The following is a 12,474-nucleotide window of genomic DNA, read 5'->3' as shown; positions in this document are numbered from 1 at the left end:
TTTAACCCACAAGTGTTTGCTTTACATGGGTTGTGACACAATAGGCTGCCAGGCACTAGTAAAATATTTAATGTTCCTTAGTTGTCTTCTTAAGAAAGACAAGTATATTAATAATATAGGTCTAAAATAATTCATTCATATTTTAGTCTGCCAGAATGTAGTTCAGCAGTGTAGTTCTCATTCAAAGGAATACACAATAATTAAATTCTTTTTTAGAAGTAATTTTAGAAACTAACACAGCTTTAGCCTTTCATCCGATTGTTATACATCCACACACACCGTTTTCTCTTGCCTCTCTAACCTTCATGTGACCAGTAGGACCCCATGCCATCTTTCCAACATGTCAAATCATTTCCTCACTTTGCTCCTTCCCATCCTCCCTCTTCAAAAGGTCTGTTTAAATATAGGGCTTTTCTAAGTTCCTCAGGTTGGCCTTGGTCTTACTGTATAGTTCAGATAAGTCGTCAACTCTCTGGAAAGGGGATGCAGGAGGAGCATGTACAGAGCCAGGAGGAAGTCGGGTGTCCAGCTCTATCACTCTCTACCTTGTTCCTTTGAAAGAGAGTGTGTCCCTGAACCTGGAGCTAGGTTGTTGAGAGCTCTGAACTGAGGACCTCACTATTGCATAGCAAACATTTTCACCCAGTGAGCCATCTCTTTATCTTAATTTTTTTTAAATTTTCAATTAAGTGTATTTGTGAGTGTGCATGTGAGTGTAGGTGTCCTCAGAGGCCAGTAGAGGGCATCAGATCTCCCAGGAGCTGGAGTTACAGGTTGTTGTGAACTGCCTGATGTGGGTGCTGGGAACTGAACTTGCATCCTCTGTAAGAGTAGCAGGTGCTTGTAACAGCTGAGCCGTCTCCCCTGTCCCATCTGAAGAGGTGTTTCTGGGCTCCTGCCAGGGCACCCCCTCATAGCAATCATACTCACATTGTTCCTCGTTCTTCAGAAGCTTAGTGAGAATAGGGACTGCTTATTTCTGAATCATGTCTGGTATCTGGTAGAATGTGTGCCACATGGCTGCACCCAGCCATTTAGTGAACCCATACATTCTGTCCTTTGGTTGGTTGGGTTGGTTGGGTTGGTTGGTAGGGCTAGGGTGTCATATAGAACTTTTGTCAGAAGAAGTAGGTCTTGCTGCCGGGGAAACCAGGAAGCCTAGCTAAGAAACTGTTGAGAATTCCTAGGTGAACATTGGCAGTGACTTGGACTGGGGTGTTTGCAGGTAGGGGTGCAGAATTACTAAGATTCTGGGCTTGTGTTCTCTATTTCCTCCACTTCCTTCCCACTCCTTCCTCCTATGGCCCCTCCCCCTTTCTGCACTCCCTCCCTCACTTCATAGCCCAGGATGACTTTGAACTTCCAAACCTGCCTCAGCTTCAAGTTCTAGGATTACCATTCCTGGATCTGAACCAGTTTAAGTCTGGTAAACTGAATGCTGGTTATGAGGAGAGTGAAGGATGACTGCAAGGTTGTGGATATAAATATTTGCAGAGTGAAGTTGCCTTAACAAAGATGCCATTGCACATTCCATAAAAATTATCCTGGTCCCAAAGATGTAGAGTAAAAGGGGATGACTCCTTGTATGCCTAACGTGCTTCTGTCCATCAGTGCAGGCGAATCTAATATTTCACAAGTGTAATTTCATAGCAAATGATGCATGAGATGCAGCATTCTGGTAAATCATTCCATCTGTTGGCCCAAGCCTTCTCTAGCAGAAGGTAGAAGAACTTCTATTTTCCATATGGTGTTACTGAGAAATGACAAGTCTGTCAATAATAAAATTCTTCTAAGTCAAAGGAAAAACTTACAAAATTAATGTTTTCTCCCATAGAAAACATGGTCCCTTATGTCTATTTTTCCCTCCCAGGATGCTTCCCTATGGCTGCTTAGCAACAGGAGATCGCTCTGGCCTCATTGAGGTTGTTAGCACCTCTGAGACAATCGCTGACATTCAGCTGAACAGTAGCAACGTGGCTGCCACAGCAGCCTTCAACAAAGATGCACTCCTGAACTGGCTTAAAGAGTACAATTCTGGGTGAGTGTGTCCACATCATTTCTTTACACAGACACTAAAGCAGATAATAGTGGCCAGAAAGAGGAAATGTTTGCTTTGTTTATTGCCTTAGTCAAAATGGAATGCCGCATTGGCCTTATTAAAATCTTGTGTACAGTGTTCTGCCTGCATGCATGCTTGCACACCAGCAGAGGGCACCAGATCTCATTACAGATGGTTGTGAGCCATCATGTGGTTGCTGGGAATTGAACTTCGGAAGAGCAGCCAGTGTTCTTAACCTCTGAGCCATCTCTCTAGCCCCCTTATTAAAATATTAAAACATCTACTTCATCTCAAAAGTTTAGAAGCTATCCAGTATGTTAGAGTGTAACTATTTTTAAGATAGTGGATTCATGCTGTTGTTTGTAGCATCGACTTATATGTGACTATATGAACTTAGGTTTCCAATAGGTTAATTTTTTAAAAAAGATTTTTTGTCGGGGGGGGGGGGGTGGCAGGGGAGGAGGGGGTGGGTGTCTCTAGTCCTGGCTGCCCTTGAGCTCACCATGTTTACCACAGAGATCCTTCTCTTTAAAGTGCTGGGATCAAGGTGTGTGCTATCACCGCCAGCATTATTGTTATTTCTAATTAAGTATACACGTGTGTCTGTGTAGGTATGTGCCCAGAGAGTCCAGAAGAGGGTTTTAGAGGCCCTAGAGCTGGAGTTACAGGAGGTTGTGAACCACCTAATGTGGGTGCTGGGACCCAAATTCAGATCCTCTCGGAGAGCAGCAAATGCTCTTACCCAAGAATCCATCTTTCCAGCCCTTATAGGTTAATTTTATGACTGAAGTAAATGAATTTGTATAGTCTGTGATCTCTTCAAGCTACAAGAATAATATTTAAAGTTTTGTCCCTGGGCTGGGGATACAGATCAGTTGGTAGGTGCTTTCCTAATATTTGCAGAGCCCTGGGTTTGGTGCCTAGGAGCACAGACACTGAGTGACACATGCCTCAGCATGCAGGAGTTAGAGGCAGAAGAATCAAAATCCAGGGTCTTCTGGAACTACATAGCTACGGGACCTCACTTCAATAATACTGTAAGAATAAGAAGTTTATTTATGGTTTGGGTGATGGACAACATCACTATTCTAGGGACTATTTTACTGTGAAGAAAAGTGCTTTGCAAGTAATTTTGGCTAAACGCTTAAATTATAATCAGACTTAAATGTTATCATTCACATTGTTCAGGAACTTTCACATGAGAATCAAATCAATTTCAGTCTTACAGCCTTCCTCACAAGGTCTGAATCCTGGTTTCTGATTGAGGTCACTGACAGCATGGTGAGAATGACAATGCTTGACTCTGAAACCTGGATTCTAATGTGAGGCCACCCTGACTGAAGTGGCTTCCTCCCATAATCCTAGCACTTAGGAGTCTGAGGGAGTAGAGAATTGCCATGGGTTCAAGGTCAGGCAAGCTCCGAGGTGATTTTTGTACCAGCCTGGGTTATAGAGTAAGACCTTGGCTTTAAAAAGCTAAAAACTGAAAAAAAGCTGGTTAAAAAAAAAAAAAATGTTCCCAGGCCCCAGGATGATATAACAAAGCCATGGTGGCCGCACACAGTACCATTCATGTAAGCTTAAGCCCCACTGGAACAGGACTCCCAGGACACAGGGACTTAAATGGCTGAGGCCCAGGGAGGCGGTATCAGAAGCAGCCTGACTGACTCTTTCAAGGGACCTTTCCTTCACTTTATGCTCATTCGGTGTTGGCCAGGTGGTAGGACTTCTGTGTGTAGTCACGAGCAGCAGCATGGTGCCTCATCCCCTGGGCAGGAGGTCTGACTCATTGCTTCTGTGTCTGTCTCCAGGGATGACCTGGACCGAGCAATTGAGGAGTTCACCCTGTCCTGTGCTGGCTACTGTGTAGCTTCTTATGTCCTTGGCATTGGTGACAGGCATAGTGACAACATCATGGTGAAAAAAACTGGCCAGGTAAGCTGCACTGCAGAGGCCATGAGTGGGCTTAGGTGCCATTGTGTTTTTGTCCTTTTGTCATTCCACCAATCCCATGTCAGATACTCTTTGCTTTATACGATCATTTATTTATAATTGGGTGGTAAGCATTTACTAAATGTTTAGCAGTTGCTGTTATTTAAAAGTGACCTCTTCTTTTATTGCAAGAATTTGTATTTGGGCCTGGTGTGGTAGTATGTACCTATAATGAGAGCATTCAGAAGCCTGAGGCAGGAAAGTTGCTTGTTTAAGACCCTGTCTCAAAATAAGTAAGTGGAAACTGAAGAAATAATTAGTTGATGGCTTGTGAGATGGCAATGCAGTTCAGAGCACTGTCTGCTCTCCCAGAGGACCCAGGTTCAATCTCCAGCACACACACATGGTGGCTCACAACTGTCTGTAACTCCAGTGTCAGGAGATCTGACACCTTCTCCCGGTTCTGCAGGCACCAGGCATACATGTGGTACACGTACATACATGTAGGCAAAACGCTCAATATAAATAAAATAAAATCTTAAAAAAAATGCTAAAAAAAAAAGAATAAAACCAAGGTGAACCACCTTGAGTCATTTTTTTCTTTCTCTTTTTAAATTTGGTTTAAATGGATATTTTGCCTGTCTGTATGTTTGTGTGCCATGTGCATGTCTTGTTCCTGTAGAAGTCAGAAGAGGGCACCAGCTTCCCTGATACTGGAGTTACATAACGTTGTGAGCTGCCATGTGGGTGCTGGGAACTGAACCTGGTCACTTCCCTCTGCAAGAACAACCAGTGCTCTTACACTTATCACTGAGCCATCTCTCCAGTCCTGATATTGTTTTGTTTTTGTTCATTTAACTTTTAGAACATTAAACTTGATTATTGTAGGGGTTGGGAGAAATACAGGTAGTATCTTTCTAAGATAGCTAGGGAAGCCAGAGAAGGTGCTTTAATTTCAAATGAAACTATTTTTCTCAATTATTTATAAACAGCAAGGTATTATTTGTAAGGTTTTTTTTTTTTTTTTTTTTTTTTTTGGTATTATGCACAGGTGTCGCAATGGCTCAGTGGCTCATGTGTGCCACTGCACATCTTTGGAGGTGGGAATCAGTTCTCTTTCCACCATGTGGGTCCTGGGATAGTGGCAAGTGCCTTTCCAGATCTTTTCAATAGCTGTGTTGGAAATTTTTTAAGTTTATAAAAGTTAGCCTGGAGCCAGGCGTTGGTGGTGCATGCCTTTATCCCAGCACTCGGGAGGCAGAGGCAGGCGGGAGTTCGAGACCAGCCTGGTCTACAAGAGCTAGTTCCAGGACAGCCTCCAAAGCCACAGAGAAACCCTGTCTCGAAAAACCAAAAAAAAAAAAAGTTAGCCTTGGTAACTTGGGGGATAGATGGTTCTAACCTTGAGCATGCAATCAAGTGTAGGATGGAATAGACTTTTTAATAGACCTTTTACGTTTGTTTTTATATCTATGTTTGTGGGGAATCAAACTCAGGTCATCAGGCTTAGTAACAAGTTCCTGTGCCCACTGAGCCATCTCACCAGCCTTAGAATAGATTTTTTTTTTTAAAGACAGGGTCTTACTATGTATCCTTGGTTGTCCTGGAACTCATTATGTATCAACTAAGCTGATTTCAGACACACAGAGATCACCTGCCTCTGCCTCCCGTGTGCTGACATATGTACCACCACATCTGGCCCAGGAATAGGCATTTTCAGACATACAAGGTCTCAAGAGCTGGACCTCATCAGCACTGTTTCTGTGTTTTGGTTTTTAAGTGGGCTCTCACTAGGCTGGCCCCAACTTCTGGGTCCTTCTACCATGGCCTTCTGAGGAGTAACATTACAAACCTAAGCCACCATGTTTTGCTCTCTTTGCATCTTTTCTCAGGAGGCTGCCAGGAAAAGGATAACCACCAAAACCAGTCTACACTAGAAAATGTATGTCATTTGCTGTGGTAGTTCCAGCTATTCTAAGTAGGGATGAGTTGGTGGGGACATTAAACATCTAGTCGGTAGAGACCAGAGATGCTAAGCACCCCGTGGTACATACGGTGGGTCCTGTATAGGCGTGATCAGGGGAATGGCTCAGGTAGGGTGATATATTAAATTGGGGCTTAACACTACAAAACATACCAAATAGAAATATCAGAGAATCATTGGGAAAATAAGATCCCATTTGTTTTACAGCTCTTCCACATAGATTTTGGACATATTCTCGGGAATTTCAAATCTAAATTCGGCATTAAAAGAGAGCGAGTACCTTTTATTCTTACTTATGACTTCATTCATGTCATTCAACAAGGAAAAACGGGAAATACAGAAAAGTTTGGCAGGTGAGTATCGCCCTTGTGTCAAGGAGAAGTATCTACCACCTCTCTCAACCAGCTGCCTCACATTTCCTAACTCTTCCATACTTTCCCAGTGCCAAGATAAAATGCTTCAACAAGAGCAACCTGAAAGAGAAAGGACTTATTTTGGCTCACAGTTTTGGGGTCTTGAAGAGGGGGAATCATGGTAGCAGGAGCGTGTGTCCACAGCCATGAAGCAGAGAGCAGCAGCTGCTACTCATTCCCATTCTCCACCATCCCAGCCAGGGAATGGCAGCACCTGGTCCTCCTGCTGATTAAACACCCTCAAGATAGCCCCACAGGCACGCACAGAGGGCCATTTCCTAGCTGACTCTAGATTCTGTCAAGTAGACAGCTTTAAGTGTCCTGCTAACTGAGGACTTGTTTTGGTCTGGGAGATTCTTGGTCTGATAACAGAAGATTCGGCTCCTCACCAGTTCAGAAGTGACCAGTACAGAGGGTGCTGAGCATTTGATAAATTACTGTGTTTTATTGCATCCTCTGTCTATTTCAGAAAAGTCTATCCCCAAACTACTAAGATATTTGACAGTAAGATGCTGGGAGAGTAAGCATTTTACTGTCCTTCTGCGTGGGGACTAGTAAGAGAGCCTGGGCTCAAAGCAGACATTATTTCGTGGATGTTCCCTGTCACTTATCTTCTTGCCTGCATTTCTTTATCTTAAAACATGGACACAAGGGGTTGATGATGTGGCTCAATAGGTGATGGTGCTTGTCACCAAGCTTGGGCTCTGAGTTTGTTTGATCCCCAGAATTCCATGGTGTGAAGAGATAACTAATACCCTTAAGTTGTCCTCTGACCTCCCAACACACACACACACACACACACACACACACACACTCTAAATGAATAAATAAATATAAAGTTTTAATGTGAAAATAAAGTTTAAATGTGAGCAAAGGTGATTAGGTGAAGTAGAGGTGTGTGTCCTGTGGCCTCTTCACTGCATGCTCACTGAAGGCTGATACCAACATTTCTAGTTCTGTGGGAATTGGGTTCGATGGCTTGGCCATTATTGTCTTAAAGGGGAGAAAGGGCAAAACAACAAGGAGTGCACAGCATCAACTTAGTTTTTAGGGACTGAAGAGATTAGTGAACCAGAGCCCAGAAGGGTATTCAGAAATGCCCATGCATTATAACAGTCACTTGTTTAATGTTTTCATGTTTCGTGGTAAGTAAACAGCCAGGTTGTCGTATTGCCTATTACTGTAGAATATTAATCATTTAGGATTTGAAGAGAGACCTATGGCTTTAGAGTGTGTGGTTTCTGTGTGTAAACTGTAGTCTGGGACTATTTTCAAAGCATCACACTTGAGCTGAACCTTCTGCTCATGGAGATGCCCCACTCTAAAGATCCTGCTTGTTTTTCTTTGCAAATGCCGACCTCCCTCCAACACCATGCTCCTGGGGTGCTACTACAACTCAAGGTTTCGCCAGTGCTGTGAAGATGCCTATCTGATTTTACGGCGGCATGGGAACCTCTTCATCACCCTCTTTGCACTGATGTTGACTGCAGGGCTTCCCGAACTCACATCAGTCAAAGATATACAGTATCTTAAGGTAAAAAAAAAAAAAAACAAAAACCTTTCTCTGTATGTTTGTTGAACTTTGTGGGCAAGAGCTCAGTTAGAGCTCCATTCAACATTCCCAAAGGGAACTGGCAAGATGGCTCAGATGGGAAGTCTGCTGCCAAGTCCAAGGGTCTGAGTTCAGTTGCCGGAAAGAGCTGACTCCTTAAAGATCCATTCTAACCTCCACACGCATGCACACACAGGGCCACACACACATACACATACAGAGAAACAGAAGACTCACACATGGGCATGCACACAAATAAATGTAATTTTTTCTTTAACAGAGAAGACTTAAGAGGTGACAACCTCCAGTCATCTTTTTAAAAATAAAACATCCAGAGGGAGAGGAACAAAGTAACTTCCTCTGGCTTTTAGCAGGGACTGGGGGAATCTGTGAGGTTCAAATGAAGGAGCTGTTTAAAAAGGAGTTTCTAACTTAAAACTTTTCCACAATAGAAGGAGCATGCAGAGCAGGGCACTAGGCTGGGGCTTGTTGCCCACACACAGGGTCAGCGGCTTCCTGACACTTTGGTTCCCACCAGTTTGCCTTTGCTTTCTGTGTTAATGGCCCTTCAGTCATCTGACCAGAAAAGCGACTGTGTCTAGCATTAATTTCATCCTCTACAACCCTTTGCTAAGGCCATATTGTTGTTCTTCCTGGGCTGTTCATCTTGCTGTGCAGATGACAATTATATGGGAACTTGGAACTCTCAGTCTGGATGGGGAGGCTGACCACACCAGCCTCTCATAGATCATGATGTTTGCATGTCTCTGTCAAGGCTGGATAGAGTCAGATTTTTCTCCTTCATCTTTAGGACTCTCTTGCCTTAGGAAAGAGTGAAGAAGAAGCACTCAAACAATTTAAGCAAAAGTTTGACGAGGCGCTCAGGGAAAGCTGGACTACCAAGGTGAACTGGATGGCTCACACAGTCCGCAGAGACTACAGGTCTTAGCATCGGTCTTGACTCCTAGTGGACTTGCCCATTTGCTTCCTTTCCATTTTGCACTTGCACTAAATTGAACATGACCCTGCCAGAAATGCAAAGGGAATGAAATCCTGAAACTCAGAGTGAAATCAAGAACAAGGCCTCCCACAGAGCCTAATCTGAACCACCCCGTGATGCCCACCCTCTGTTTCTCAAATGCTTCCAGGACTCGTCATGAATATTGCCAACAGCATGGAGGACCCTTTCCTGCTGACCTTGCACGCGAGGAATGCTACCAGGGACTATGTGGGATTTTTTTTTCCCCTTCAGTATTTGGTACTTTACCAGAGAGGTGTAAATACTTCTTTTCAGTGTTGTGACCAAGTACTGCCTCTCAGCCAACACTTACCATTACATTTGGGGGCTGGGGGCTGTTCTGACTCTCCAAACGAGGCTTCAAAGAAAGGTATTTCCCTTCCTTTTTAAATTATGTAAGCTACAAATTACATTGATTATGTTGAACTTATTATTTTTCAAAGGAAATATTTTAAATCTGTGAAAACTCACTAATTTTGTTAATATTTATCTATCATGATGGCATCATTCCAGCCAGACTTGCTGAGAATCTATTGGTGAGGCAAATATAATATATATACATACGCTGCATATATGTTTATAAAATTTCTAGAGGGAGTTCTATATAAAAAGATGTTTCTTTGGTATTCTTCAGCCTGTGTTTTAAAGTTTTACAAAAGCAGAGCTTTTGCCTAAGTTACTTTGCAGTTAACTGTGGATCCAGTTCTTCCATCTGCTTCAATACTAAGGCATACATGAATGCAGTTTCTCTATGTAGCTCTGAGAGTTCATTTCATAGAACACAAACAATACTTGAGTAGACAGAGCCAAGGAAGTGAACAAATGAAAAGGAATCTATTTATGGAATAAACTCCAAACCTAAATTTCAGTATTTTAGTAATATGCCAGCTGTTCTTACTGTATTTATTAAAATGTATAAATAATGTGATTTTTTTTCAATGGTATTAGTTCAGATTGAAGTGGATTCATGCCACGTGGAAATCTTTAATTTATTTGTTGAGGTACCATATAGTTAGGGTGCTAGGTGACAAGTAATATTAACATGTGCAATAGGAACTACTGGTTTGGTGTGTAAATGGATGCTCTTTCTGAGTAATGGCTGAGTGCTCAGAACTGTCAAGGTCCAGCAGAACTACTGCTTCTTCTCCAAAGAGAATGGGAGCCCTCAATCCTCAGTGACACAGGAAAGACAACTGAGTGCTTGCCCTGTGACTTCAGTTTTCTATAGGAACTTTATTAAAGATTGTTTAATTTTGTTGTCCTTCTTAATGTTCTCTGTCAAATAAATGGGTGGTTTCGGCTGTTTGGGGACATATGGGCCTTTTCTTTGTGGGAAACACAGTGTCGTTGGAACCCGTTGCCACTGGGACTCTCCCAAAATGGCCAAGTCAGTAGACAAACCAACCTCAGGAGTGAGCTGAGACTCAGAACCTCTGCCCTGCTTCCCCACCACGGACAGTCTGGTAGGCCTCTTGGACTGATGGAATCCTAAGGAGCGAGGGTGTTTTCATCAGTCTGCTATCGTAACCTCATTTCCTTCGACACATGTGCACACATGTGTGGGAAAGCCAGCCAGGGTGGTGTGGCTCAATAGATAGATACGGACAGATACACCATCCGTGCTTGCTGAATTGCTTGTGTCTGGCTGAGAAGAGCCGATAGAAGGCAGAAAGCTAGCCACCCCCTACGATGAATTAGCACTCTAGGCTGTACAAACATCTGCTTGAAAGAAGGCCTGATTAACCAATGCCTTGCTGTTGAACAGGCTGTGGTCCAAATTTCTCTATATTCTTAAATACCAAGCTTGTTATGTAACATATTTTTCTCTCTCCAACTCTGAACCAAAAGCCCAGGCTCCTTCCAGGTTAGCTTTGAGAACTTGGTGATAATATTGGGGCTAGAATTAGATTGCCAGGAAGCACAGCCTGCAGATAGTCAAGGAGCCACATTGTGGACAGGGATTACTCTTTGTCCCAGGGTATGTTTATTCAGATTAACCAAATCTGAATCCAGCTATTGGTGTTTATAATCTCTGCACTTGGGTAGAGGGAAGTCAAGACCATTCTCAGCTGCAGTGAATTTGAGGGCAGCCTGAGCTACACCACACCCCGACTCAAAACAAGCCATCAAGTAGAAATGGTTTCTAGTATTTTCTAATTTTGTTTTCAGAAGTATTTATAGTGGTGCCACCCTAAACTCTCCTTTGGTCCAGCAGATTCTCTAAAAAAAAACAAAAAAAACAAAACAAAACAAAACAAAACAAAAAAACTCTTAAGAGTTGTTTATGCACCTACCTTAACCAGCTCCTGTTTTGGTCCTTTGGGGCATCCTAAAACCCAGGCTCTTATGCCTCAACCACAGCCAGTGGGTTACTTAGCATTCTTGGGAAATGTCTCTATGAGATTGGGCTGTAGTAGGCCTGTAGGGTATCCAGACAATTGTTTCTTCCTGAAGGAATTTTAGATTTGAGTTCAGAAGTCATCCGATGTAGGAGGGCAAGACATCTCTGCCCCCTAGGTTTCTCTGCAGCAGCATCTTCTCTGTTACTCTGTCTTAGAGCACCTACCTCAAGGTCACCTGGCTGATCTTTATGTCCCCACATCCCCTAATGTTACTTTCTGCTCTCTAAAAGTGCTCAGAATAAGCAAAATACAAATAAGCAACAATACAAAGTCTTGGTTGAACAGTATGACAGAAGTGGAGGACTTCAGTGTTGGACCTTTCCCTGCTTCATAGAATGTGATGAGGTAAAGACGTAAATTCCAAATACTGTGTACCTGTATTGATAGCTGCTAGGATTCCTGTTTCCTTGGCTAAGAGGTCATTCCCAAGGTCCCTCATACCATCATGGATCTGTATCCGGATGCCTTAAAAGTCGGCAGGGTTCTACACATGTTAAATTCGCATGTCCCTGAGTGTGGCTCTTCCATTGATCTTTAAATAAAGTGTTCTCCACATAATCTTACTGTGCAGCCAGTATTGCAGCTGAGTTATTAATATTTCTGGTTAATTTCCCCCGTACTTTCTGGCCCAATAAAAAAGAATACTTGCTATGTGCCAGGCAGGAGAGAGAGTGTGTGTGTGTGTGTGTGTGTGTGTGTGTGTGTGTGTGTGTTTCATAGCAGCTCTCTGAGCTGTAGGGGCCATTTCTAAATAACTCATGCAGATGTGGCCACCCCTGTGCCGTGTCTCCTTCCTACTGCATCAATCTGCTGCTTTTTCTGGTGCAGCCCTGAGTTTCTCTGCAGTTAGGTGGACATTGTCCAGGAAGAACAATGCAGAATGAACAGGAGAATGACAGAAGAGAGGCGGGGGGGGGGGCTATCCTACTGCAAGATCTTTTTCCGTACAGTCTACTTCAGTTCACCCACCTTGGTAAGAAGATTGCTATTGCCGCTGCCCAATTCTGTCACCTCCTAGAACTCCAGGCCAGGCTCTGCAGTGAGCAGCAGAAGGTGGAACAGACGACAGAGATGTCTACCCAGTCGATTTAGTGGTGCGAGTAGCGTGGATTAC

At 43.2% G+C, this 12,474-nt stretch overlaps 1 protein-coding gene across 2 annotated transcripts in view; it reads left to right on the top strand.

The window, feature by feature from the left end:
- Positions 1–10,259, top strand: part of Pik3cb (phosphatidylinositol-4,5-bisphosphate 3-kinase catalytic subunit beta) — a 102,389-nt gene extending 92,130 nt beyond the window's left edge. For both annotated transcript variants that reach the window (XM_027414260.2, XM_027414261.2), the window contains exons 20-24: positions 1,871–2,038; positions 3,871–3,994; positions 6,183–6,328; positions 7,790–7,922; positions 8,752–10,259. In XM_027414260.2, the coding sequence (XP_027270061.1) occupies positions 1,871–2,038; positions 3,871–3,994; positions 6,183–6,328; positions 7,790–7,922; positions 8,752–8,889 (709 nt within the window). In that variant the 3' untranslated portion in view covers positions 8,890–10,259. The remainder of the gene's footprint in view (positions 1–1,870; positions 2,039–3,870; positions 3,995–6,182; positions 6,329–7,789; positions 7,923–8,751) is intronic.
- The last annotated feature ends 2,215 nt before the right edge of the window (positions 10,260–12,474 follow it).

The sequence above is a fragment of the Cricetulus griseus genome, chromosome 4 (genome assembly GCF_003668045.3).
Source record: "Cricetulus griseus strain 17A/GY chromosome 4, alternate assembly CriGri-PICRH-1.0, whole genome shotgun sequence".
In the NCBI taxonomy this organism is placed as follows: domain Eukaryota; kingdom Metazoa; phylum Chordata; class Mammalia; order Rodentia; family Cricetidae; genus Cricetulus; species Cricetulus griseus.
The sequence above is the reverse complement of the archived record's forward strand: the minus strand, read 5'-3'. Positions and strand labels throughout refer to the sequence as shown.